Below are 27581 nucleotides of genomic sequence, written 5' to 3'. Positions count from 1 at the left end.
AGCCCCAACCAATACGCTCAATTAATATTTGACAAAGGAGGCAAGAACATACAATGGAGTCAAGATAGTCTCTTCAATAAATGGTGTTGGGAAAATTGGACAGATACATGCAAAAAAATGAAACTGGACCACCAACTTACACCATACACAAAAATAAACTCAAAATGGATAAAGGACTTAAATATATGACAGGAAACCATACAAATACTAGAAGAATCCAAAGGCAACAAAATCTCAGACATATGCCAAAGCAATTTCTTCACTGATACAGCTCCTAGGGCATTGGAAACTAAAGGGAAAATAAACAAATGGGACTACATCAAAATAAAAAGCTTCTGCACAGCAAAAGAAACCATCAACAAAACAACAAGAAAACCCACTGCGTGGGAAAACATATTTGCCAATGTCATATCTGATAAGGGCCTAATCTCCAAAATTTATAGGGAACTCATACAACTTAACAAAAGGAAGATAAACAATCCAATCAAAAAATGGGCAAAGGATCTAAATAGACACCTTTCAAAAGAGGACATTCAGAAAGCCAAGAGACAAATGAAAACATGCTCAAAGTCACTAATCCTCTGAGAGATGCAAATCAAAACAACAATGAGGTACCATCTCACACCTGTCAGACTGGCTATCATCAACAAATCAACAAACAACAAGTGCTGGAGAGGATGTGGAGAAAAAGGAACACTTGTGCACTGCTGGTGGGAATGCAGACTGGTGCAGCCACTATGGAAGACAGTATGGAGTTTCCTCAAAAAACTACAAATGGAACTCCCATTTGACCCTGTGATCCCCCTTCTAGGAATATATCCCAGGAAACCAGAAACACCAATCAGAAAGGATACATGCACCCCTATGTTCATAGCAGCACAATTCACCATAGCTAAGATCTGGAAACAGCCTAAGTGCCCATCTGTAGATGAATGGATTAGAAAACTGTGGTACATCTACACAATGGAATACTATGCTGCTATAAAAAAGAAGGAACTCTTACCATTTGCAACAGCATGGATGGAACTGGAGAGCATTATGCTAAGTGAAATAAGCCAGTCAATGAAGGAAATATACCACATGATGTCACTCATTTCTGGATAATAAAGACCATTATAAACTTATGAACAAAAATAGATACAGAGGCAGATCTGCCTTGAACAGACTGTCAAACTACAGCAGGAAGGCCGGGGAGAGTGGGAGGGCAGGAGGGGGGTGGGTAAGAGATCAACCAAAGGACTTGTATGCATGCATATAAGCATAACCAATGGACATAAGACACTGGGGGGTAGCGGAGGCCAGGGGATTGTCAAGGGCGGGGAAAAAAAAAAGGAGACGTATGTAATACTTTTGTAATACTTTAAGCAAAAAAAACCAAAAAACCTAAAAATGGAACTCCCATTTGACCCAGTGATCACACTTCTAGGAATATATCCCAAGAAACCAGAAACACCAATCAGAAAGGATATATGCACCCCTATGTTCATAGCAGCACAATTCACCATAGCTAAAATCTGGAAACAGCATAAGTGCCCATCAGCAGATGAATGGATTAGAAAACTGTGATACATCTACACAATGGAATACTATGCTGCTGTAAAAAGGAAGGAATTCTTACCATTTGCAACAGCATGGATGGAACTGGAGAGCATTATGCTAAGTGAAATAAGCCAGTCAATGAAATAAAAATACCACATGATCTCACTCATTTATGGATAATAAGGACCATTATAAACTGATGAACAAAAATAGATACAGAGGCAGAGCAGCCTCAAACAGACTGTCAAACTACAGTCAGAAGGCTGGGGGTAAGAGATCAACCAAAGGACTTGTATGCATGCATATAAGCATAACCAATGGACATAAGACGCTGGTGGTAGGGAAGGCTGGGGGATTGACAAGGGGGGAAAAACAAAGGAGACATATGTAATACTCTTTGTAATACTTTAAGCAATAAAAAACGAAAAAAGTCATCACAAGAAAAAAAAAGAAAAGAAAGCATAATAGCTAAAGTTTATCGTATATAACAAAAGAGAAATATGTAAATTTACCATCCCTTTGTTATGCTCACCAGCCAATCAGGGTGAATATGCAAATTAACCCAACAAAGATGGTGGGTTAATTTGCATACATAGGTGCTGGGTGGAGATCAGAAGCAGGAGAGCTGGCAGCTTGGGGGGTCGTGGCTCCCCTGGTCGCTCCCAGTGTGGGGAGCACCAGGAATTCTGGCAATAGTAGTTCTGATGGCAGCCCCAGGACTGGAAGCGGAAGCCCAGAGTGCAGGGTGCATCAGGAATGCTAGGAATCATAGTTCTGATGGCAGACGGATCTCCTAGACACTAGACCAAAGTGAGCCTGGAGTAAGTTACTGTTGCAGTGGGGGATGGAGGGAAAGCAAAGGTGAGAGACATAAGTAAAATCAGAGTGTCTAGGAAAAATTAAAGGGAAGATATCCTGAAACTTCCAGGAAATCTCCACCAATGGAGCAAAGAAAAAAAATGCCTCTATTATTCTGTGAGCAACAAACCAAACTGGGTTGGGGGTCTCAGACAATTCGCTCATATGATTGCAAAGACAGACATAAATTCCTGGATTGTAGAGGGCTCCCCTGAGGGCTCCTAGATTGGAGAGGGTGCAGGTTGGGCTGAGGAACCCCCCCACCCCCGTGTACAAATAATTAACAGTCTTCAACCAGACCCTAGGTCTCAGGCATTCCTAGAATTTAACATCAAGTGTATGACTAGCAGCCCCACTCATGTACAGTTTATGAGGTCTCTTACTACAGCAACTCCCAGTGATATACCTTTGTTCTTTCTCCATTTGTCACTACCATATCTTCAATGGACAGGATCCTGTTGCCTATAGGGAGATAATTTTTCAGAGTCTCATCAGAAAGCTGGATCCGCTTGCCTCGTTCCATACACCTGGGAAAGAATGAGATTGCATTTACAGTCTAGTCAATAAAAAGGGTATAAAGCATAACAAGTACTGCAGATAGTGTGTCTTCTAATCTACGAAGATATCACAAAAATTTAGAAGACAAAATACTCAGGGAAGGCCTATCTAAGGAGGTGACATTTGAACAGAGTCCTACAAGAAATCAAATATGAGTCATAAAGATTGTCACAAAGATTTCTGGGGAAGACAATTACAGATGAAGGGTAGAACAAATGTAAAGGTCCTGAGCTAGCAACATGCCTGACACATCAGAGGAGCAAGGATTCCTGTGTGGCTAAAAGTCCATGAGCATAAGAGTATTATTGTTATTAATCTATACCCACTTTTCTAGGCTGATATAGAATATGAAGCCCTATAAAATTCTCCTTCACTGATGTCTCCTCCTGAATGAATTTTCTTACTCTGAACCTTAAGCAAAGAGAAGAGGTTTATGAGAGTTCTGGGGAGCTGTTGATCAGCCAAGATATCCAGAAAAGCAGATTACTACAGGGAATGATAATGTACTACACTTATACTCAGCAAAACTGCAATTCCATTCAAGCACTGCCAGCTTGTGTGGCTTCTTATAGCTCACTTCCCCTTTTCTGAGACTTAGTTTAACAGTTGTCACAACTTAAATGGAGCTAATATTAGTTACATTGTGGACTTATTTGGAGATCTTAATAAGCACTTGAAATGTTCTGTAAGTATAGACTGTACACAAAGTTTCAAAGACAATATGACAAAATACTGAAAATATCTCATTTATATTTTATATTGATTGGTTGTGAAATGACAATATTTTTATATACTGGGTTAAATACAGCATTAAAAATTTGCTTTTTTTACTTTGTATAATGCAGCTACTAGAAAATTCAAAGTTACATATGTGGCTTAGAATGGTAGACACAGTCTACAAGTAGACTGGTAGACTGGTTATGCATTATATTTCTGTTGCATAACTGCATAGCTGGCTCCTGTTGTTTAAGTCTGAGGTTAAGTATTTTTCCCTCATAAAATCTTTGTTTTCTAAAATATGTCGTTTTTTTATTCAAAGTAAGTCCTGCCCCCTTATACTCCTTTTTTGTCATTTATGTACAATCAAGATTTGAATCTGTAAGAAAACTCATGATATGGCTACTATTTGCTGCATTCAATTTTCATATAAATGTGAGAAATATGGACCAGTATGGTTTCTAAAATAGAGGAGGTACTCAATAAATGTTTACTTAATGAAAACTTTGTTGAGAGACACTTGGAAAAGGCATTTTCTTTTTTAAAAAATTTTTTTATTGATTTCAGAGAAGAAGGGAGAGATAGAAACATCAATGATGAGAGAGAATCATTGATCAGCTGCCTCCTGTACACCCTGGAGACTGAGCCATCAACCTAGGCATACACCCTGGCTGGGAATCAAATCCTGACCTCCTGGTTCATAGGTGGATGCTCAACCACTGAGACACACTAGCCGGGTGGAAAAGGCATTTTATCAGGGGAAGCATTCACTATATCCTCCTCTTTTCTTCCAAGTAGAAAGGTGCAACAACAAAAAAAGTAACTGGATTTACTGCATCTCAGCTAAGTGAGAACAATGGAAGTCACTTGGGAATTATAGAATGTCAGAGCAAGGAAAGGCAGCAGGGCAGAACCAAAATAAGCAAGTGGCTAGGACCACTGTTATTCTCCCTATCCAAAAATCTTATCCTGGTGCCTACTGAGAAGAGAAAAGTATGCTCTCCAAGTACGTATGTGTAGGCAGGAAGCAACTGAGTGGAGCTTTCTTATAAGAGCTGGCTGAAAAGTACCTGTGAGACATAGGCTGCCAGCACTTCTATTTGAAGATCTAGGCCTTGGTCTGATAACTAGATCCCCTTAATTTCCCTTAAAACCAAGGCCACGTCTTAATGCTCTGGGCCTTCCAAATTGGATTTCCTAGACATGCCTGTTCAGAGTTTAAATATCCCCTAGTGATACCCCCTAATTCATTACCATGTTCCTAAAACTCAACCTTTAGCACAGTGCATCAGTGAGCTAATATGATGAACTCCCCTGGTCAGCTAATATGTCATCCTTCAGACAACAACAGAAACCTGAGTGGACTGTCCTCCCCACTCTTTCAGAGTTATGGCAAAGCAGAGAGTTTGTCATATATGTCAAGCCTGTAGGGAGGTTTTGTGTTAGGAGATGGATGAGCATTAATGAAGTTTTCTTAAATACGGACTATTCTGGGACTTGGGGGAAATCACTTCACTTCTCTAAATTTTCCTTTTATTTTTTCTAATTTTTAAAAATTTATTGATTGATTTTTTTTTTTTTAGAGAGAAAGAGAGGAAGAGAGACACACATAGAGAGAAACATCAGTTTGTTGTTTCACTTAGTTGTGCGTTCATTGGTTGCTTATTTTATGTGCCCTGACTGGAGATCAAATCCACAACTTTGGCATATTGAGACAACACTCTAACTAGCTGAGGTATCCTGGCCAGTATCTTTTTTCTAATTCTTATAGGGGCCACAGGTGACTCATTGTCCCAGAGGTGACTGAAACAGACACTTTGAAATAGAGTTTATTGCCACAGAGCAAAAATCAAAGTATCTAATATGTTCCAAGCATATGATAAGGCTTTTATAAATGGAAGCTCTTAAGAGGTAAGAGTCAGGATGCCTGGCTCTCTTTGTGACATCTCTCTTTACTTCTGTGTTGTGTCAAGTGAGTCATTTATCTCCCTAAGCCTCCATATCTCCATTTGTTACTGGGGAAGAAGAATCTCTGTCCTACCTTCTACAGTAGAGTCACAGAAGGCTAAATGAGTGTGCTGTGATCTAAAAATTCTACTTGCTAACAGATTTTCCCATTGTGGGATTATTAATTCAATCAGGTTTATAATGTAAACAGTTCTCAAACCAGTGAGACATGTCCACTTTTTAACCCCATTACTGATTTTTTTCCATGCAATGACAAATATTTGGAAACCTGCCCTATTCTATTTCTCTTCCACTTAAATCTTCAATCACAATCTAAATTTCTCAGGCCTGTGAACCATAACAATTACTTCAACCTCTAATTTGAGGCTGTGACATTGGCCAAAACCTGGTGTTTGGTGGCTATTGGAGTACTACCTCTTCTTTTAGAATCCAGGCCCCATTCCAAGATCACTGACAGCACCTGTGATATCATATGGAAGAGAAAATCTTCTGGTAAGTTCTTAAGACTGCCAGTCCTTTGTGCCTGCAACAGTAAACCTCAAGACCATGCCGGGTCCTTTGGCCTACAAGTCACTTACAGATCATCTTCCTGGTTGCAGGGCTCCCAAGCCCACATAAAGGAGGGCACAGGCAGGCCACTTGCTGTACAGCGAAGGATGTTCTCACTGCCTAGGAGTATTGGCTGAATGTTCTTCAAATCTGTATCCTTCTCGTAGATCTTGGGTTTTTCTGGACAAGAGGAGAAAATGACAGATATTAAGGTCCCACATCAGGGCTGATATTTTAGCTGTACTACCATTACAGGAATCCCAATGGTTAGAATGTTGAAATATTTCTACATCAGTTTAAAAATACTTGCTGCCCCTAGCTTTCTAAGAGCCTTCTCCTCACTACCTATCCTGGTCCCTCCCCATGAATAGACCCTTCCCCCATGTCATCCCCATGATCCATCAACTTAAAGGTTAATATCTGATGCAACAGAGACATCTAACATTCCATGCTTGCACTAAAGCATGACCTGGTTGGTAAATCCTGTGCCCTACTTGTGATTATTTTTAATATTTCACCTCTTGTAGGCACAATAGAGCCCTGTTGAAGAGAAGTAAATCCAAGGCTCCAAGTGGCAGAAGGTGTGGATTTCAAAATAGTATTTTGGATTGGTAGTTTACTAAAGGCAGGACTGACATCAGGTTCACCTCTGCACCCTGGGCACAAAGTCAGTGCCTAAGAGTTATATGTTGAACTTAATTGCAAAAGCTAACAGTAGGCTTTTTTTATTTTCAGTAACATTTATTATTTGTCTTTGGATTTAAGACAACCAACAACAATAACAGAGTTCTGCATGATTTGCAGGAATCTCATTTCTGGGTTCCCTACCTATATATCCAACTGCTTGCTTTACTTCTCTAGTTGAAAGATAATACTAATAACATCAATGCTACTAATACTAATAATAATTAACTGAACTAAGTGCAAGGCATTGCTTGGAGCACTTTATGCAAATGAATTCATTTAACCCTCACCCTGTGAAGTTGATATTGTGTTTATCCCTACTCACAGATAAAGAAATTAAAATGTTAAGTAGTTTTCAGAAAGTCACTCAGCTAAGTAACTGGAAGAGCTGGGTTATGAACTCTGATAGTCTAGCTCTAAAGCCTTCTCTGTCCTATAAACATCACAAACTCAATATTTCTAATAATAATAATAAATATCAAGCATATATAGCACTTACCAAGTCTTAGGAACTGCTTTTAAGTGCTTTTTATAGATAGTATCTCATTTAACTTCATAACATCCCACTAGGAATACACTTCTGTTAGCCCTATTTTACAGATGAATAAACTGAGATGCAGAGAGATGAAGTAACTTGCCCAAGGTTGGTAGAGTGAGCAATTAAACCTAGATAATATGACTCAAGCACTCAGGTTTATAAACACTACACTGTGCCTCCATTCAAATATAAAACTCATTTCCCCTTCACCCCATTCATCGTAATTTCAGTAATCTTTTCAGTCACCTCAGTCAGAAACCCATATATCATACTTGAACTCTCATTCTCCCTTACTTCCACATTCCACCAACCACTACAAGAACAGAAACTCAGTAACAGCTGAAACTCTTATCAGTGTTTCTCCCCACTTTACCTCCTTATTTTAGTACAGTCAGTGCTAGGTGCATTGTAAGGGCTCAATAAATTCATGTTTAAAAGTGTTAGTCCAGAGTCCTGTGTCATGTGATAGAGCAAAATTCCACTCTGCTTTCCAATGTTGCTGTCTCTAAAGTTGCTGCAAGATCCTCAAATCTTATAAAAAGTGGGGATATGGTTTGGTAGTTTGAGCATTTCTATTTAAAACTAATCTGAGTTGTGCTTCTTCCTAGAAAATGTAAGAGTTAACTGACAGGCCTTTACTACATTCACAACAAAAAATTCTCAACATGATGGGTTGGAGGGCAGACTAAGCAGGTTTCTTTCAGCCTTGTCTAATGCTTTTATTTCCTGGGGATTATAAACACAAACTGTTGCCCACTGATTCTCCCTTGGCAATCTGCCTCCAATTTTTCTCCTGCTCTCTCCTTCTCCCCTCCCAGGACTGACCAACTTTAGCTTGTAGTCCAAGATCAGCAATATCTTTCCTTTCCTGCTTCTTGTGGCTGTTACATCAAACTCTAAAAGGGTTCTCACCTTCTTTACATATCTCTTGATGAGAGTGGAATAACTAGAAAGTTGGCTCTTTTAGCCTGTGAAACACCAAATTCTAGGAAAAGAACTGCGAATATAAATGTGTGTCTCTGGCTGAGAGTAATACTGCCCTTGAACCTGTGGTCCTCACAATGACTACCTCTAGCAATAGAATGTCTATTCCTGGCTCCATATGGAGTCAGTCCCACCTCCCCTTCACACAATTTCCTTGTTCTACTCCCTTTCCTTTGTTTGAAGCAAGTAAAATAAGGACAGTCACAGGATTTCCTCTGGTAAATTAATTTTAGGATCAACATGTATTTTCCCCATTTTCCATGATCTCAGAGATTTTTTCTTCTTCATTGAGCACAATCTTGGCTCTAGTATTAAGGAATGAAGGAACATATGACCGACATGTCAAAAACAGGGTTGGGGTCTTTGTCTTTCAATGCTGAATGGGGTAATAGACCTATTTCCTTTCCAAAGGACTGTGGGAATAATTAATAACATTTGCTTTTGGTTGATGTTTCATGAAAAATAAATACACCTGAGAATGAGAGGATGAATGGATATATGAAATAAAAATCAAGCTTAACCCAAAGAGTACAGGTGGAGAATTAAGTCTAGCAGGGTTAGTATCACTCTTTAAAGCTCTGGAACATTTAAATTCATATAACCACTGATTGAAAACACTAGGACAGGTGTATCTTCTCCCAATCATAATTCTAAGTCCCTTTATCATAAACATATCTAGAGTTGCAGGCATACTCATCTTAGAACAGGTCAAGTATGCTTAGGTCACTGTGACCTTGAGTCAGTGTCTTCCCCTCTTGAACTTCAGTTACCCAATCTGTAAGACCAGGAGTGGACTGAATTTTAATAGTTATTGTTTTTCCTTCAATAGGATTTTTTGTGGCTGTTTGAGTCTACATGATTCTTAACTCATTCAATAAGTATGTCTTGAGTGCCTCATGGGTGCTATAAACCCTCGTGGGTTTGATCATCTCAAGTAATGTGTAATGAATATCAGGTAGTGAATAAGGCACTGCTTGTACAACAATATTGTTACAAAAGGATTTTTATTCCTCAGAGTTCTTGGCTTTCCTAAGAATGTCTTTTGGAGCTTCAGGCAGACAGTGGAAGCTCAGGACCAAATACCTACTCTTTTCACAGCCATGGGATCCATTGTTTTAAATGTATTTACATCCACATGAGAGTGACAACAGTCCCATTTCCGACCATTGTTTTATGGTTCCCCTGAATCACAAACATGTCAAGAAGGCCCCAAATGACTCAGAAGGCTAGTTCTTATATAATAACTCCAAATATACATATTATTTAATTATGTCCTTCAAATTTGGTTGGGTAAACCATCATGGTTGGCACTTGGTAGCCCAGAAAGCCACCACTGATTGCTTAAGCTAATTCTAGTTACCGTTTCTTTTGGAATTAAAAATAACTAAGTTGGGGCAAGTTGTCTCAAGATGCCACAGAGCTGAGCACTTTAAGAATGCCCACCCACTTTCTTTAGTCATAGAAATATTTTCAAATAGTGACATCATTGAGTGATCCTAGAATGGTAATAAATATTATTTAAATGTGCAAAGAATCATGGAGAAGATCCCAACAGCAATTTTTTATGCCAGCCTGAGCACCACAATTCCAATAAAGAAGTAAGCTAATTGTGCATTATTATGTGTATTGCAGGGTTGAGTGAGGAGAGTTGTTTTAAAAAATGTATTTGAGCCCTAACCGGTTTAGCTCAGTGGATAGAGCGTCGGCCTGCGGACTGAAGGGTCCCAGGTTCGATCCCGGTCAAGGGCATGTACCTTGGTTGCGGGCACATCCCCAGTAGGGGGTGTGCAGGAGGCAGCTGATCGATGTTTCTCTCTCATCAGTGTTTCTAACTCTCTATCCCTCTCCCTTCCTCTCTGTAAAAAATCAATAAAATATATATTAAAAAAAAACGTATTTGAGAAGCTTCCTATTTAGATCAGGAAAAAAAAATTAAGATTGAGCAGTAGTCAAATGGCAGACAACTTGAACTATCTGACTGGCCAGAATTGCTTTCTGAAGAGAGAAGAAAAGTTACATTTATGGGATGCCAGCCTGTAATGTACTAGACACTTTGTTCATAATACAAGAGGTTGCTGCTTACATAGGGCTTACTCTATGCCAGGTATTTTAATGCAGTAACTTATTCAGTCCTCATAGCAACCATTAGAAATAGGTATTGTTTTCTTTATTTAAAAGAAAAGGTAAACTGGCACTCTAAGTTAAAAGATATTCCCAAAGTGACATGGCTATGAACCAGTGAAGCAGAATTCTGTCAAACTCCAAAACTGTGTGAAGCTCCATGTATTATGCCATGCTTTCATTCTCAGAGACCAGAGAGATTTCTGGTCCAACTACTATGTGCCAGGGCCCTGTAATAAGGCTTTGCATATATCATCTTGTTTATTCCTTAAAATTCCATTTGGTAGTTGATTTTATCCACATTTAAGACAAGGAAAACAAGCTCAAAATATTCATGGATTGACAAAGGCCATACAGCTAGTGATTGAGCTAGGATTTGGATTTAAGAGTTGTGTAACTCCAAGGCCAGGACCCTGTCCTCTGGTAACTACGGTCACATTCCCCAGCATTCTTTTAGCTATGGCAAGAGCTCCCCAGTGAAATTATCTTTTCTTCTGGAGCCTGTGACAAGACCTCTGACACGCTCCAAGAAACTTAACAGAAAATTTATTAGAAAGGCTTAGAAAGTGGACTGAGATGCCCTAGCCCAGGGGTGGGCAAACTTTTTGACTCGAGGGCCACAATGGGTTCTTAAACTGGACCGGAGGGCCGGAACAAAAGCATGGATGGAGTGTTTGTGTGAACTAATATAAATTCAAAGTAAACATCATTACATAAAAGGGTACGGTCTTTTTTTTTTTTTTTTTTTTTTTTTAGTTTTATTCATTTCAAACGGCCGGATCCGGCCCGCGGGCCGTAGTTTGCCCACGGCTGCAATGTGCTCACCAAGTAGGTTGTTTCCCCAGATCTTAGACAGTGATGGAAACTGTTTCTTTTCTAGTCTTATCAAGGCACTTCTGGGGCCTTTTGGAAAGGCAGGGGTTTCCAGAAAAGCCACTGGAAAGAACCTCACAGATCATGTTCAAGATACTCACTGGAGTTTTCCATGTTTGAGAAACACCCCATTGGGGTTTTCCATGTTTAAGAAATTTCCCATTGGAGCTTTCCATGTTTGAGAGCATGGCCTTTGGAAGCGTTGCATAGGTTAAAATCTTAGCTCTGCCCCTTGCCTGCTCTGAGACCTTGTGCAAGCGTCTTAACCTCTCTATGCCTCAATCTCATCTTTAAAATGGGATAACAACAGTTCCTACATCTCATGATTTTTATGAAGAAGAGGGACAAAAATCATATTTCAAAATAGTCATGAGGATAAAGCGAGACCATGTGCCCAAAAGTACTTTACAGATTGGTCTGGACGCTTGTCTAGTGAAGAGAAACTGCTGAGATTAATGATGCTACTCAGGTTCAGAACCCTAAGAGGATAGATTGTGTTGCTTCTGCTTCACATGTCTAGAAAGGCAATTCCTGAAAACAATTTTAAAACTTCAAACTGATAGGAGTAGCTAGGATTTTCTTAAAATTACAGGGGCCCCAACAAAAGGGTTCAGGATTTAATCATCTCAAGTAATGTGTAATTAAGAAAACAGAAATGGCCTTTCTCTGAATTGAAAATAAAACACTCACTCTTACAGTAATTATCTGTTCCCTTAATCTAAACATCATAAGCAGTCACCTGTCGCAAGTACATAGGTCAGTGTGAATTTACAACACTCCTAAAATCCTTGTAATTTCCCAAGCGATTAAAGCACTAGGAACATTTTTTTGTTATAATATTTGGTCTTTGACCCTGGTTCCATAAATGAAGCTGATGATCCTGAATACCTTAGAATTTCCTGGGTGATAGGAGTGCCTTTTGTTTTAATCAGGAAACTCTGGGTGGGCTCTTTGATGGCTCAAAGATGGGGGCTGCTCAACAAAAAGACCAAACCATCATTAGAAGCTTGGAATTTCCAGCCTCAACCCCCATCTTCCAGAGAGGGGTAAGGGGCTGCAAGTACATAAAATTGATCATCCCTACATAAAAGTCCTACTAATATTGAGCTCAAAGAGCTTCCAAGTTGGTGAGCACATATCTACATGAAGGGAAGGTGATCCCAACTCCACAGGTATCCTTCCTCATCTTTCTCTATGTATCTTTCTATCTTGCTGTTCATCTGCATCCTTTATCATATCCCTTAATAAACTGGCAAATGCAAGTAAGTGTTTTCCTGACTTCTGTGAGCCACTCTAGAAAATTAATCAAACCTAAGGAGGGGGTCATGGGAAAATCCAATGTGTAGCCCAGTCAGACAGAAGTTGTGGGTAATTTGGAGACTTGTGATTGACACCTAAAGTGGGAGCTTCCTTATGAGACTGAGCTCTTAAACTATGGGACCTGATGCTATTTCCAAGTGGATAGTGTCAGATTGTGGTAAATTGTAGGACATTTAGCTGGTGTCACAGAATTGCTTGGTGGGGGAAGAACACCCACACATCTGGTGTCAGAAGTGTTGTGAGACTAACAGTAGTGTGAGAGTAAAGGAAACACACAGTAGGGAAAATTGGGTTTTCCCAATTCAGCTAACTAGGTTAGTTATGGACTGTAAGAATCACAGTTCTAAATTGGTGAGACAGCTATTCAGAACTGGAACACATGAGTCTGGGCTCTTTCCAGATTCTTCCATTAGCAAGCTGAGTGACCTTGGCCAATTTCTTCATCATTCCCAACTTTAACATAAGGCTGCTGGAAACAGAAACAGAGTCATTGATAAAGAGTACAAACTGAAGCTTGCCATAGAGTAGTGGGATGATGGCATGGGTAAAAAAATTGAAAGGGATAAGAGCTACAAATTCTAGTTATAAAGTAAATAAGTCACTGCAATGTAATGTACATCACAGGGAATATTTTATATATATATATATAGCTAAAATGCTAAGTATCCAACCATCTGACCGGTTGCTATGACACGCAGCAATGACCACCAGGGGGCAATGCTCAATGCAGAAGCTACCGAGCTGCAGTGACTTGGCAGCGGAGATTCTTGGATGATGCACCCCAAAACCAGAGATGAGGGAGCCAAATTCCTCGTGAGCCGCGTGATTCCACCTTTGGCTGTGGGTTATGTTGTTGCTGGGGCACTGTTGGCCCTGAATCTGGTTTACTGCACACTTGCATTTGCATTCCACACCCTGTACATAGCAACTTTGCAGAGTGCCCTCTCACACTCCAGGACCTCTGGAAGGGTGTTGGAGAGAGCAGGTTTTGGCCCGATCCCCACAGCCCAGGCTAAGGGACCCCACCTGCCAGAGGCACCGCTCACTCTACAGATCCCGGGGAGAGACTGCAGGAGGTTGGCTCCAGGGTGTATCTGGCTTGTCTCGCCCAGTCCTGCCCCACTGGCCGCCTTCTAATTATCTATGAATCTGTTCCTATTTTGTTTGTTCTTTCATTTTGTTCTTTAAATTCCATGTATAAGTAAAACCATATGCTATTTGTCTTTCTCTGCTGTATTTCACTTAGCATAGTACCTTCTAGGTGGAGGGTAGGGGGGGCAAAAAAGGTCAATGGGGGAAAAAGAGGAACATATGTAATACTTTCAACAATAGAGATTTTAAAAAAAACTTTGAGGTCCACCATGTCACAAATGGTAAGATTTCATTCTTTTTTATTGCTGAGTAATATTCTATTTTACTCAGGCAAGAGAGACAAAAGAAAAAATAAATGAATGGGACTACATCAAACTAAAAAGGTTTTTTATAGCAATAAAAACCATCAATAAAATAAATAGGCAACTTCATGGGAGAAGATATTCGCCAATGATATAGCCAATAAGGGGTTCATATCCAAAACTTATAAAGAAATTATGCAACTCAATACCAAAATAAAACACACACACACACACACACACACACACACACACACACACACAACAACAACAACAACAACAAACAATCCAATTAAAAATGAGCAGAAAACCTGAATATGCCTTCTCTGACACTTCTCCAGAGGGGGCATATGGATGGCTAATAGACATATGAAAAGATGCTCAATGTCACAAATCATTAGAGAAATGGAAATTAAAATCACATTGAGATATCACTTCACACCTGTCAGAATGGCTATCATAAATAAATCAACAAACAATAATTATTGGCAAGGATGTGGAGAAAAAAGAACCCTTATGCACCATTAGTGGGATTGTAAGGTGGTGCAGTCATAATGGAAAGCAGTATGGAGGTTCCTCAAAAAACTTAAAAATAGAACTACCTTATTACACAGCAATTCCACTTCTGGATATATATTCAAGGAAATCTAAAACACTAATTTGTAAAGATATATGCACCCCTATGTTCATTGCAGTATTATTTACAATAGCCAAGATATGAAAGCAACCCTTTGCTCATCAATAGACACATGGAAATATAAGGGAGATTTCTTTGTAAAGTATACGACTGTCTAGCCACTGTGCTATGGAAACAAATACAAAATAATAGTGAATGTAAACTAAAATTGAAAAATAAATTTAAAAATAAAACATGCATTTCAAGTGTCATAAGAAAAGATAATTTTGCATTTTTTGCTCAGCATTTTTACATAGTTAAAAATAATTTTGCTAAAGCAGTATGTTTCTAGAGAAATGTCATTATTTGACAGGAAAACATAAAAAAAATACATGAGCATGTTATACAATTTTAAAAATAGATGAGGGGACAAAGACAATGTAGTACATATATAAAATGCAATTTTACTTGGCCATAAAAATAAATGAATTTTTTTGAGTGATGGAAAGAAGAGTCCTGTTATTTCTGCTGCCTCTCTTTCTCCCAAGCAATGGGAGGAAGGAGAAAGAGACAGAGGAAGAGGGAGAGAATTTTAAAAACTAGCCAAGACACACAGGATTTTTGACAAAATCCCTATGCCCTATTCCCCTGTCTCCTCATCTTCTCTACCTACTTTCAGGGTGATAAAATAGATTTTATGAATTTTTTAGCATGCAATACCTAGCAGGGGATTCCAAAGGTCTGCCTGAGAGGTAAGGCTCTGAGTCACAAGTACACATGGATTCTATCTACTGTTCAAGGAGAAAACAGGTTCTCACTTGTTCAGAATTAGTCCCCTTGACCCAGGCCTTCCCACAAAGCTCCTCTCAGCATTCATCCACTTGGCTGACTGATTCCTTTGGCTCCATTTGAACTCAAAAGAATCATCTTACCAAGGTGTGAGTGATAGCTGCTTGTATCTCTCTAGCTAAGAAAGGACACTGAAAGGAACAGGAACAGCTTTGGAAAAGCTAAACTGATAATTCCAGAGGCCTGCCTGGCCCCATCCTTTTCTTCAGACATCCCAATGACCCACAAAACATTTTGACACTAGTTAGGTGCAGGGAACACAGAACTGAGAGATGGGAAGGGACAGTGGAACTGTTAGGCTGCTTGAACATGACTTAGATGTCAATGTGTCCTAAATAACTCATAAGGAGGAGAGGGAAAGAGGACTGACACAATGATGGATTTTATTTAGTTTTATATAGTGTTTATGTTCCCTGATAATTTTGTTGTTGTTTTGTTTTAAGTTGATATACACTATTTTATTAGTTTTGTTTATTTATTGTTGTTTATATCCACATATAACTGACATGTTTCACTTAGCACAATATCCTCAAGGTTCATCCATGTTGTCACATGGAGCAATATTTCATCGTTTTTATGGGTGAGTAGTATTTCATTGTGTGTGTCTATATACATATATACACACATTATTTATATAAAGCATATTATAACATATATTATATACATGTGCTCTTTATATTTCATTTTTTTTTTTAAATCTTTATTGTTGAGAGTATTACAGATGTCCCCATTCCCCGCCCCCCATTGTCCCCTCCACCCGGTTCCTGCCCCACCGCAGGCCTTCACCAACTTACTGTGTCCATAGGTAAGATCTTTGGTTAATCTCTTCCCACCCCACCACCCTTGCCTCTGAGATTTGTCAATCTGTTCCATGCTTCCATTCTTCTGATTCTTTTTTATTCACCAGTTTATTTTTTTATTAGATTTTTTGTTCATTTATTTTGATTTTTATTTATTTAGGTTTGGCTGTTGATAGATATGTGTTACCATTTTATTGTTCATATTTTTTATCCCTCCTCCTCCCCCTTCTTTCTCTTTTTAAATAATACCCTTCAATATTTCATGTGATACTGGGTTGGTGGTGATGGACTCCTTTAGCTCTTTCTTGTCTGTGAAGCTCTTTATCTGACCTTCAATTCTAAATAACAGCTTTGCTGGGTAGAGTAATCTTGGTTGTAGGTTCTTGCTATTCATCACTTTGCTGGGGTCCAACCCCAGCAGATCCAGGGGTCCCCAAAGGTGTGGACGGAGTCGGCAAAGAAGGAATGACACGGAGACAGCATTCAGTTGATCAGCAGCCTTGCCAGGTTCTCTAGCCACAATCTCCAGCCAAGTTCTGTCTAGGATCTCCAGCCAAGTTCTGTTCAGGATCTCCAGCGAAGTTCTGGTTAGGATCTCCAGCCAGGTTCTGTGTCCATGTTCTCTTGCTAGGTTCTCCAGCCAGGTTCTGTAGCCATGTTCCCTCGCTAGGTTCTCCAGCCAGGTTCTGTCCAGGTTCTCCAGCCAGGTTCAGTCACGAGGTTCTAGTCAGGTTCTCTTGCCATGTTCTATCCAGGTTCTGTAGCCAGGTTCTGTCTCTAGGTTCTTCAGCCAGGTTCTCTTGCTAGGTTCTGTTTCTAGGTTCTGTGGCCAGTTTCCAGGATCTTTTGCCATGTTCTCTCCAGCGAAGTTCTTCTGTCTCTAGGTTCTGTGTCTAGGTTCTGTCTATTTCATATTTTTATATATTTTCATATATCACATCTTTTTAAATTTATTCATCCATTGAGGACACTTAGGTTGTTTTCATATCTTGGATATTGTAAACAATGCTGCAATGAACATAGGTGTAAATATATCTTTCTGAATTAGTATTTTTATTTTCTTTGGATAAACACCTAGTAGTGGATTTGTTGGATCATGTGGTAGTTCTATTCTTAATCTTTTGAGGAACCTCCATATTGTTTTCCATAGTGCCTTCACCAATTTATATTCCAAGAGCTCACGAGGGTTCCATCTTCCCCACATCCTAGCTAACATTTGTTATCTTATCTTTATGATAATAGACATTCTGACAGTTGTGAGATAATTTCTCATTGTGGTTTTGATTTGCATTTCCCTGACAATTAGTGATGTTGAACATCGTTTTATGTACCTGTTGGCCATCCGTGTGTCTTCCTTGGAAAAATGTCTTTTCAAATCCTCTTCCCATTTTTTCAATTAGATTGTTTGTTTTGATGTTTTTATTGAGTTTTTATATATTTTTTATATTAACCTTTTATCAGATATATGATTTTCAAATATATTCTCCCATTTGGAAGACTGTTTTTTAAATTGGTTTTAGAGAGAGAGGAGGGGAGAGGGAGAGAGAGATAGAAACATGGATGTGAGAGAAACCTCAAGTTGCTGCCTCTTGCACACCCCCACTGGGGATTGAGCCTGCAGACTGGGAATGTGCCCTGACCAGGAATCGAACCAGCAACCTCCAGGTGCAAGGGATAATGCTCAACCAACTGAGCCACACCCGCTAGGCCAATAGATTGTCTTTTCACTTTGTTGATTATTTGCTTCATTGTGCGGAAGCTTTTTAGTCTGGTGTTGCCATATTTATTTATTTATTTTCTTAAATGTATCTATATTATTGAAAGTACTACATGTGTCCTCTTTTTTCCCCATTGAACCCCTCAACCCTGCTCCTGTCCCCCTGGGCCTTCACCACACTATTGTCTGTGTCCATGGGTTATGCATACATGCATATAAGTTCTTTGATTAATCTCTCCCCACCCATCTCCACCTTCATTTTCCCTCTGAAATTAGTCAATCTGTTCCATTCTTCTATGCCTCTGGATCTATTTTGTTCTTTAGATTCCACATATGAGTAAGATCATGTAATACTTGTCTTTCCTTAAGAGTATTATGCTAAGTGAAATAAGTCAGTCAGAGAAAGACAAGTCATATTTCTTGCTTTTGTTTCTCTTGCTTTTGGAGTCACGTCCAAAAAAAGCATTGCCAAGATCAATGTCAAAGAGCTTATCTTCTATTTTTTCTTCTAGGAGTTTTATGGTTTCAAGTCTTACATTGAAGTTTTTAATACATTTTGAGTTAATTTTGTAATATAGTCTAAGATAAGTAGTCCAGTTTTCTCAATACCATTTATTTAAGACAGTCCTTTCCCCATTGTATATTCTTGTTTGCATTGTATAAATTAATTAACCATATATGTGTGGGTCTATTTCTGGGCTCTGCATTGTCTTCCACTGATTTGTGTGTCTATTATTATGACAATACTATACTGTTTGATTACTAAGCTTTCTAATATATTTTGAAATATGTTTTATTGTTTAAAAGGCACAGTTCTTCCTTATATTTAGCCAGAAACTGATTCCCTTCAATTTTTATTATCTGCCTTTCAGAGTCACACAAGATAGGTACAGTTTAATTTTTGTAGGTTAGAAATACCCTAGAGCAGTGGTTCTCAACCTTCCTAATGGTGTGACCCATTAATACAGTTCCTCATGTTTTGGTGACCCCCAATTTCATTGTTACAAATTGAACATAATTAAAGCATAGTGATTAATCACAAAAACAATATGTAATTATATATATGTTTTCTGATGGTCTTAGGCGACCCCTGTGAAAGGGTCGTTCAACCCCCAAAGGGGTCGCGACCCACAGGTTGAGAACCATTGCCCTAGAGCGATATGAACCAAGATGGTGGCATAGGTAAACATGGTACCTGCATCCTTCCACAACCACATCAAAATTAAAACTAAAATACAGGACAACTACCGTTCAGAACGACCTGAAATCTGGCTGAATGGAAGTCCTACAACTAGATAATTAAATAAGAAAGCACACTGAGAAAGGTAGGAAGGACAGAGGCACAGAAACGGCTGGTCCGACATCCATATGTAGCAGACTTTTAAATCAGGAAGGATGTCTTGACTGTAGAGGCCTCCCATGAGGAGCAAGGTGTCCCAGTCCCACACCAGGTTCCTCAGCCCAGGGTTCCAATGCTTGGAAGAGAGGTTCCCATAACCTTGGGCTGTAAAAACCAGTAGGAATTGTGGCTGAGTGACATGGAGGCTGCTGGAGTCCCAGGTAATTACTCTTAAAGGACCAGTGCAGGGACTTACTCAGACTCACTACCTCTGAGCTCCAGTGCAGGAGAAGCAGATTGAAAAATTTCAGGGGCATACGAGGAGGAACTAAATTGAAGGCATCAGGGGAAGAATTTAGGGGCAGCTTTCTCCTAGAAAAAGTGCTCATAGATGTCATTGTTCCTATGCTGAGACTTCTCCCACCACAGAGCTGACTGTAAGGTGCCATATCTGAGTACCCATTAACCTGGCCCACACTGTTCACCTCACCCTGGTGATTCCCTGAGACCCCACCCAATTTGCAGCCACACCCAAGTTGTTTACAGTAGCTTTTCCATGTGAATGGCTTATTCTGGATCAGGCTTAACATTTTCTTAAAATCTTTCAAACAAGTAACAGATGGACTCAGTGTGTCTCATGCCCAGCTCTAACAGCAGCTTACCTTGGTTCAGAGTTTGGCCTCTCTTTGGCACTTCCTAGCCCAACACAAGTAGCAGGCATCTGCAAATCGCTCTGTAGCTTGTGCCAGGTGACCCCAGGCAGGCACAGGCAGTGACTATCTTTGCACCTCCCAAGAGTCCCCAGAGTCAGTACACCTGGTTGACAGATTCAGACCATGCCATATTACAGCTCTACAATACCACAAGTGAAATACTCAAGGAGCAGACTTGGTGAGCACCAAAGCCTCACTGAAGCAAGTCCTAGTCCATAGGATGTCTACTTCACAGCAGCTCTTCTTCTGTGGTCACAGCTGGTTCTCACAACCAATTGGCCTGGAGGTCACCTCCTCCCAGTGACACCAACAGCAACCAAGGCTCAACTACAAGACTGCACACAGCCTACATAGGGGCCCACCTAGAGTGCCCAGTTCAGGTGACTGGGGAGGCTGAGCTACTGGGCCCTACAGGACACCTATTATACAAGGCCATTCTACCAATTCCAGGAGACATAGCAGCTCTACCTAATACATAGACAAAAACACAAAGAAGCAGCCAAAATGTATAGACAAAGACACATGTCACAATTGGAAGAACAGAAATTTCCAGAAAAAGAACTAAATTAAATTAAAGCAAGAAAACTACTAGATAAAGAGTTTAAAACAATAGTTATAAGGATGCTCAAGGAACTTAATGAGAGCTTCAAGGATCTTAATGATAATTTCAAGGATCTTAGTGAAAACTTCAAAGGACCACTTAGAAATGAAGGAAGGATACACTAACTGAAATGAAGAATAATTTACAGGGAACCAACAGTAGAGTAGAAGACACTGAGAATCAAATCAGCGATTTGGAATATGAGGAAGCAAAAAACACCCAGCCAGAAGAGCAAAAAGAAAAAAAGAATCCAAAAATATGAAGATAATGTAAGGAGCTTCTTGTACAATTTTAAGCTTACCAACTTTCGCATCATGGGGGGGTGGGGGGAGTGCGGAAGGAGAAGAGAGAGATCAAGATATAGAAAACCTACTTGAAGAAATTCTAAGAACAGAAAAAAAGGCCTTTCTTTTTCTTCGCTGTTAGCCTTTCACAATTTATGAGAAGCACATGATAATTAAACCCCAAGATTGTTAGCTCCTCTGGTTCAGACAACCCCTCAGTTTAGGGACAAGATAAGCTACTGTCAAGGGTACATTCTTACATACATATCCCTCCTACCTGCTGGTTTTACAACTCAGAGATAATTAGTAGAAAGTTACCTTCTGCTCTCCCCTTCAAACAGGCTGCTTTTGAACTCTTCATAACTTTTGCTCTAAGAATGTTTTACACACTTTGGAAAAATACTGATAAGACACCTCCCTAAGACAACTGCCTGGATTGTATTCTGAAGAACTAACAAAAACAACCCCTCTGATGTCTGGTCAATTTCACCTAGCAACAGCAACTGCTCAAAAAAAAAACAACCCTCCCTTCTTTGTCTAAAGCTTTAAAAGGAAGAGCAGCTTTTTATTTTCTTTGTCTTTGTATTGATTAGCAATGCACTGGCCCTTTCCTTTTGGGGAAATTTTTCACAGCCTGCATCTTAGGCCAAATAAAAACCCAAATAGAAATACAGTAATGACAGAAAGCTTCCCCTATCTGCTGAAAGAAATAGATTTATAAGTCCAGGAAGCACAGAGTCCCAAATAAGATGAACCTAAGAGGCCCACATCAAGACACATCATAATTAAAATGCCAAAAGTTAAAGACAAAGAGATAATCTTAGAAGCAGCAAGAGAATTAACTACAAGGGAGCACCCATATAACTGTAAGCTGATTTCTCAACAGAAACTTTGCAGGCCAGAAGGGAGTGGTGAGAAATATTGAAAGTGGATAGAGAAAATGGTGGCCAAATAAGCAGATGTGCCATGCACCTCGTCCCGGAGCCAGACTGGAAAAGCAACTAAATCGGGGAACGTCCACCCGGAATTAACAAATTAGACACAGCTTAGGAGGAGACAATTTACAACAAGGAAGGGCAGTGGACACCTGGAGAACAGTAGGAATGGGCATCTGGGCTTGAGAGGGACAGACAACCAGAGGCCAAGAGGGTAAGGAGAAAGCTGCATTGCATCAAAGCCCTGTACCTTGGCAACAGGTGTAACATCCAACTGTGGAAAGGAAAAGCCACAGGGCTGCTGGCACCCGGGAAATCTGGACCTAATACCACAGCCATGAAAGCCTGCACCATGAAAGGCAGCCTAAAGGCAAGCCGAAAGGCGGCCAGAACAGCAGGTGCTGGGGGAGAGAAACACGCAGTTTTGTGGTTGTTTTGGTTTGGTTTGGTTTTGTCTTTGCTTTTTTCCCCCCGTTAAACCCAGAACATGGGACTTTTGACTTCCAAACACTCACCCAAGGCTTCAGCTCAGGGAGAGAGACACAGACTCGAGGTGCCTGAGGAGAGGCTGGGGAGGGAAGCAGGGCAGGGAGACGTGGCCAGAACTCCTGCATTGAGTCATTCTTAAGCTTCCAAACCTAAGCTGCCATTTCTCTCCAGAAGAGCTAGCCCCTCCCAGTGGCCCTAAGGCAGGTAATACAGCCTGCCACACCCTCCCTGCATTTTGAGCTTTACAAAGGAAACAAAGTCAGAGGCCAAATTTACAAGTCTGAATAGGCCCAAAGAGCCCTCAGTGACTGTATTGGAAGAGGGGCTGCTCTGATCCACTATTCTGGGAACCAGATTGATAAAAACTCCAGGTTGCCAGGTAGCCCCATTGGTCTCCATACGAGGACCTCTGACCAACCAAGGGCAGAGTAATATTTTGGGAAACTCATGAAGGAGAAGCTCTCGGTCAGGAAAAACAACAACAACAACTCATTTTACTCCCTGAAAGCAAAACAGCACCAACCCTAGAGGCTTGAATGATTAAGACTGACAGCTAGCAGACAGGCAAAGAGGGCAGATTGGCCCCACCTGCTTGCAGCCAAGGCCTGTGGAGACAGACACAAAGAGAGGACCTGTGGATCCGTTGGAGCTTCAAGCAGGGTGCTGAAACCCAGAAGACAGTGGCTGAGAGTGGACAGTACCTAAGTACCTAACAGAAATCCTAGAATTAGCAGACAGAAGAGAGGGATACTAAGCCTGCTCATATAGGGCATTAAAACTAGGCTGAAGGAGAAACCAAGATGGCGGCATAGGTTAACGCCGGAGATTGCTGCCTCGAACAACCACTTCAAAAAAAAACTAAAAGACGGAACGGACATCATCCAGAACCACAAGAAGGCTGACTGAGTGGAAATTCTACAACTAGGAGGAAAGAGAATATCATACCCAGACTCAGAGGAGGCACAGTGCTGAAGTGAAATACTAAGGTGCGGAGTGCACGTGGAGCAGGCTGGAGGCGGCAGGTGCGGTTGTTGTTTTCAATCGGGAGGGAGTTTCAGACTCTGAGCTCCAGATACGGGCGAGTCTCCAGGGACCCAGACTCAAATGGGAGAAGCGGGACTGTCTGGCTTCGGTTGGAACTTGAAGGCAGCTTTCTCTCCGAGGTTTGCAGCAGTTGCTGGGACTCTGTGAGGCAGAGCCCCTAGGGACGGAACTGAGAGCAGCCATAACTGCTCGCTCCGGCCCACCCTGTAGATCCCCGGGGACCCGCCCCGCCCAAGCCCTGCGCAGAGCCATTTGCCGGATAGCCTCAGGCAAAGGTTAGATTAGCACCACCCTAGAGATCTAGCACAGAAGCTCTCCCACTGCAGACACAGCGGACTCTCATAGCCAGTTAGCCTGGAAGTCAAATCACCCCTGGTATTGCCGACAACAATCAAGGCTTAACTACAACAAGACTGCGCACAAAGACCACTAGGGGGTGCACCAAGAAAGCATAAAAAAGGCGGAGACAAAGAAACAGGACAAAACTGTCAATGGAGGATATTGAGTTCAGAACCACACTTTTAAGGTCTCTTAAGAACTGTCTAGAAGCCGCCGATAAATGTAGTGAAATCCTCAAGAAATCTAATGAGACCCTCGATGTTATGATAAAGAACCAACTAGAAATTAAGCATACACGGACTGAAACAACGAATACTATACAGACTCCCAACAGCAGACCAGAGGAGCGCAAGAATCAAGGCAAAGATTTGAAATGCGAAGAAGCAAAAAACACCCAACCAGAAAAGCAAAATGAAAAAAGAATCCGAAAATACGAAGATAGTGTAAGGAGCCCCTGGGACAGCTTCAAGCGCACCAACATCAGAATTATAGGGGTGCCATAAAGATGAGAGAGAGCAAGATATTGAAAACCTATTTGAAGAAATAATGACAGAAAACTTACCCCACCTGGTGAAAGAAATAGACTTACAGGTCCAGGAAGTACAGAGAACCCCAAACAAAAGGAATCCAAAGAGGATCACACCAAGACACATCATAATTAAAATGCCAAGAGCAAAAGACAAAGAGAGAATCTTAAAAGCAGCAAGAGAAAGAAACTCAGTTACCTACAAGGGAATACCCATACAACTGTCAGCTGATTTCTCAACAGAAACTTTGCAGGCCAGAAGGGAATGGCAAGAAATATTCAAAGTGATGAATACCAAGAACCTACAACCAAGATTACTTTATCCACCAAAGCTATCATTCAGAACTGAAGGTCAGATAAAGAGCTTCACAGATAAGGAAAAGCTAACGGAGTTCATCACCACCAAACCAGTATTATATGAAATGCTGAAAGGCATCCTTTAAGAAGAGGAAGAAGAAGAAAAAGGTAAAGATACAAATTATGAACAACAAACATGCATCTATCAACAAGTGAATCTAAGAATCAAGTGAATAAATAATCTGGCAATCATAATAGAATCAGGGACATAGAAAGGGAATGGACTGACTATTCTTGGGGGGGAAAGGGGTGTGGGAGATGCGGGAAGAGACTGGACAAAAATCGTGCACCTATGGATGAGGGAGTGAGGGTGGAGGGTGGGGCGGGAACTGGGAGGAGGGGAGTTATGGGGGGAAAAAGAGGAACAAATGTAATAATCTGAACAATAAAGATTTAATTAAAAAAAAACTAGGCTGAAGGAAATGACACTTCACTTTTTTATTCTTGTTATTTTAAATTATTATTTTTTTCATTTTTTTTAATTTTTTTTGCACCTTTTTCTTCCTCACTTCTCTTTATTTCCTCCTGTTTTTCTTCTACTTTCTCCATTTTAAGTTTTATATTTCCTTTCTTTTTTCAACTTTTTAAAAAAATTATCTTCTTTATCTGCTTTATTGATGTGTTATTATTCTAGTCTCTGTTGGTTTATTCATATATCTAATTTCTTCTTCCCTGCTCCTACTCCATTTTCACATATCTTTCCTTTCTCTTCAGTACTCATTTTTTCTCTCTTCTACTGCTCTTTTCTTCTCATAATTTTTAACTTGTTTCACTTCCTAAATTTAGTCCTACCTGCTTTCTCCTCTATTCTATTAAAAAAAAAAGAAAAGAAGAAAATATTTTCTAATTTTTATTTTTTAAATACATTTTTATTGATTTCAGAGAGGGAGGGAGAGGGAGAGAGAGAGAGAAACATCAATGATGAGAGAGAATCATTGACTGGCTGCCTTCTGCATGCCCCCAACTGGGGATCAAGCCTGCAACCCAGGCATGTGCCCTTGACCAGATTCGAACTTGGGACCCTTCATTCTGCAGGATGATGCTCTATCCATTGAGCTAAACCAGCTAGGGCTAATTTATTTTTACTTTTTTCTTCTTGTCATCTCATTTCTTTTCTCCCTCTTCTATTCTGAACCATGATCCTTCCCCTATTTATCCAATTCCTCAACCTTATTTTCTCTATTTAAGCTCTGCTTCTACAGATGCTGCACCCCCCTCCCTTTTTTCTGGTTTTTTTTTGTTTTGTTTTGTTTTTTTGGCTTCTTGGTTTATATGTTTTTGGTTGTTGTTGTGTTTTCTCCCCATAGTTTTTCTTTCTTTTTTTCTCACTATCATTCTTGTTCTCCTTTCTCTTCCCTAATTCACTTTTCTCTGGTGGTTACTTTTATTAGGGTTATAGGACTCCTGTGTACATTCGTGTTCTGTTCCTTCTGTGTCATGTTTTTTGTGTTGTATTTTGTGCTGTTCAGTCAGTGCCTCCACAATGGTTGGCATGACATGGTAGGAAGTGACCCACATAATCAGACACCCTGAGAGGCTACTCCAATCACAAAAGGGACACTAACATTCAAAACCCAACTATAGAAGGAGAACCCAAATATTTCAAGTAGGGGGTCTCCCTAGAACTCCCAGAGCAGGAGACCTGAGACACTGTGACACTAGAGCCCACAAAATATCCACTACATAAGAGCAATTCAAAAAATCTGAGTGGCATAGTAATTTGATCTAATACATAGAAATAATTACAAAGAAACAGCAAAAATGTGAGAGAAAGAAACAATCTCCAAATTAAAGAAAATGAGGAATTATCACAAAAGGAACTAAATAAAATAGAGGCAAGCAATTTGTCAGAGAAAGAATTCAGAGTAATGGTTACAAGGATGCTCAAATGGCTGGAAGAGAAATTCACCAACATGTATAAGAATCAAGAAGGGAAATGAAGAATGACATACATGCAATAAAGAACACAATGAAAGGTTTCAACAGTGGACTAGAAGAAGCTGAGGACCAAATCAACAAGTTAGAAGACAAGTATGAAAAAACATCCACTCAGAGCAGCAACTGGAAAAACAATTTAAAAAGCAGTAAGAGAGTCTAAGAGAGTGCTTGGAAACACTAAATGAAACAACATCCACATAATATGGATGTCAGAGGAGGGGAAGCTGAGCAAAGAATAGAAAACCTGTTTGAAGAAATAACGACAGAAAACTTCCCAAACTTGGAGAAGAAAAATGTAACACAAGTCCAAGAAGCACAGACAGGCCCTACATAGTTTGGCTCAGTGGATAGAGCGTCGGCCTGCGGACTGGAAAATCCCGGGTTCAATTCCGGTCAAGAGCATGTACCTCGGTTGCGGGCACATCCCCAGTGGGTGGTGTGCATGAGGCAGCTGATCTATGTTTCTCTCTCATCGATGTTTCTAACTCTCTATCCTTCTCCCTTCCTCTCTGTAAAAAATCAATAAAATATATTTTTTTTAAAAAGAAGCACAGACAGTCCCAAATAAGATGAACCCAAAAGACCAACACAAAGACACATCATAATTAAACTTGCAAACATCAACGACAAAGTAAGAATATTAAAGCCTGCCAGAGAGAGACAGAGTGTCACCTACAAGAGATCTCCCATTAGACTATCAACTGATTTCTCAACAGAAACATATCAGGCCAGAAGGTAATGGAATAAAGTATACAAAGTGATGCAAATCAAGAAAATGAATCCAAGAATATTCAATCAAGCAAGGCTGTCATTCAAAATTGAAGGAGAATTCAGGAGTATTACAGACAAAAAAAAAAAAAAAAAAAGGCTGAGGTATTTTTACCACCAAGCCAGCAATTCAAGAAATGTTAAAGGGACTGTTGTAAAAAGGAGA

The 27581-nt window shown here is 40.1% G+C and overlaps 1 protein-coding gene across 2 annotated transcripts in view; it reads right to left on the bottom strand.

Annotated features, from left to right (window-relative positions):
- LOC118654202 (vascular endothelial growth factor receptor kdr-like) overlaps positions 1-27581 on the bottom strand; it is a 463598-nt gene that overhangs the window by 226646 nt on the left and 209371 nt on the right. For both annotated transcript variants that reach the window (XM_036305522.1, XM_036305523.1), the window contains exons 11-12: positions 6219-6369; positions 2804-2924 (exon numbers count right to left, since the gene is read on the bottom strand). In XM_036305522.1, the coding sequence (XP_036161415.1) occupies positions 2804-2924; positions 6219-6369 (272 nt within the window). The remainder of the gene's footprint in view (positions 1-2803; positions 2925-6218; positions 6370-27581) is intronic.

The sequence above is a fragment of the Myotis myotis genome, unplaced genomic scaffold (genome assembly GCF_014108235.1).
Source record: "Myotis myotis isolate mMyoMyo1 unplaced genomic scaffold, mMyoMyo1.p scaffold_m19_p_4, whole genome shotgun sequence".
Classification (NCBI taxonomy): Eukaryota; Metazoa; Chordata; class Mammalia; order Chiroptera; family Vespertilionidae; genus Myotis; species Myotis myotis.
This window is presented reverse-complemented; position numbering and strand designations above follow the sequence as displayed.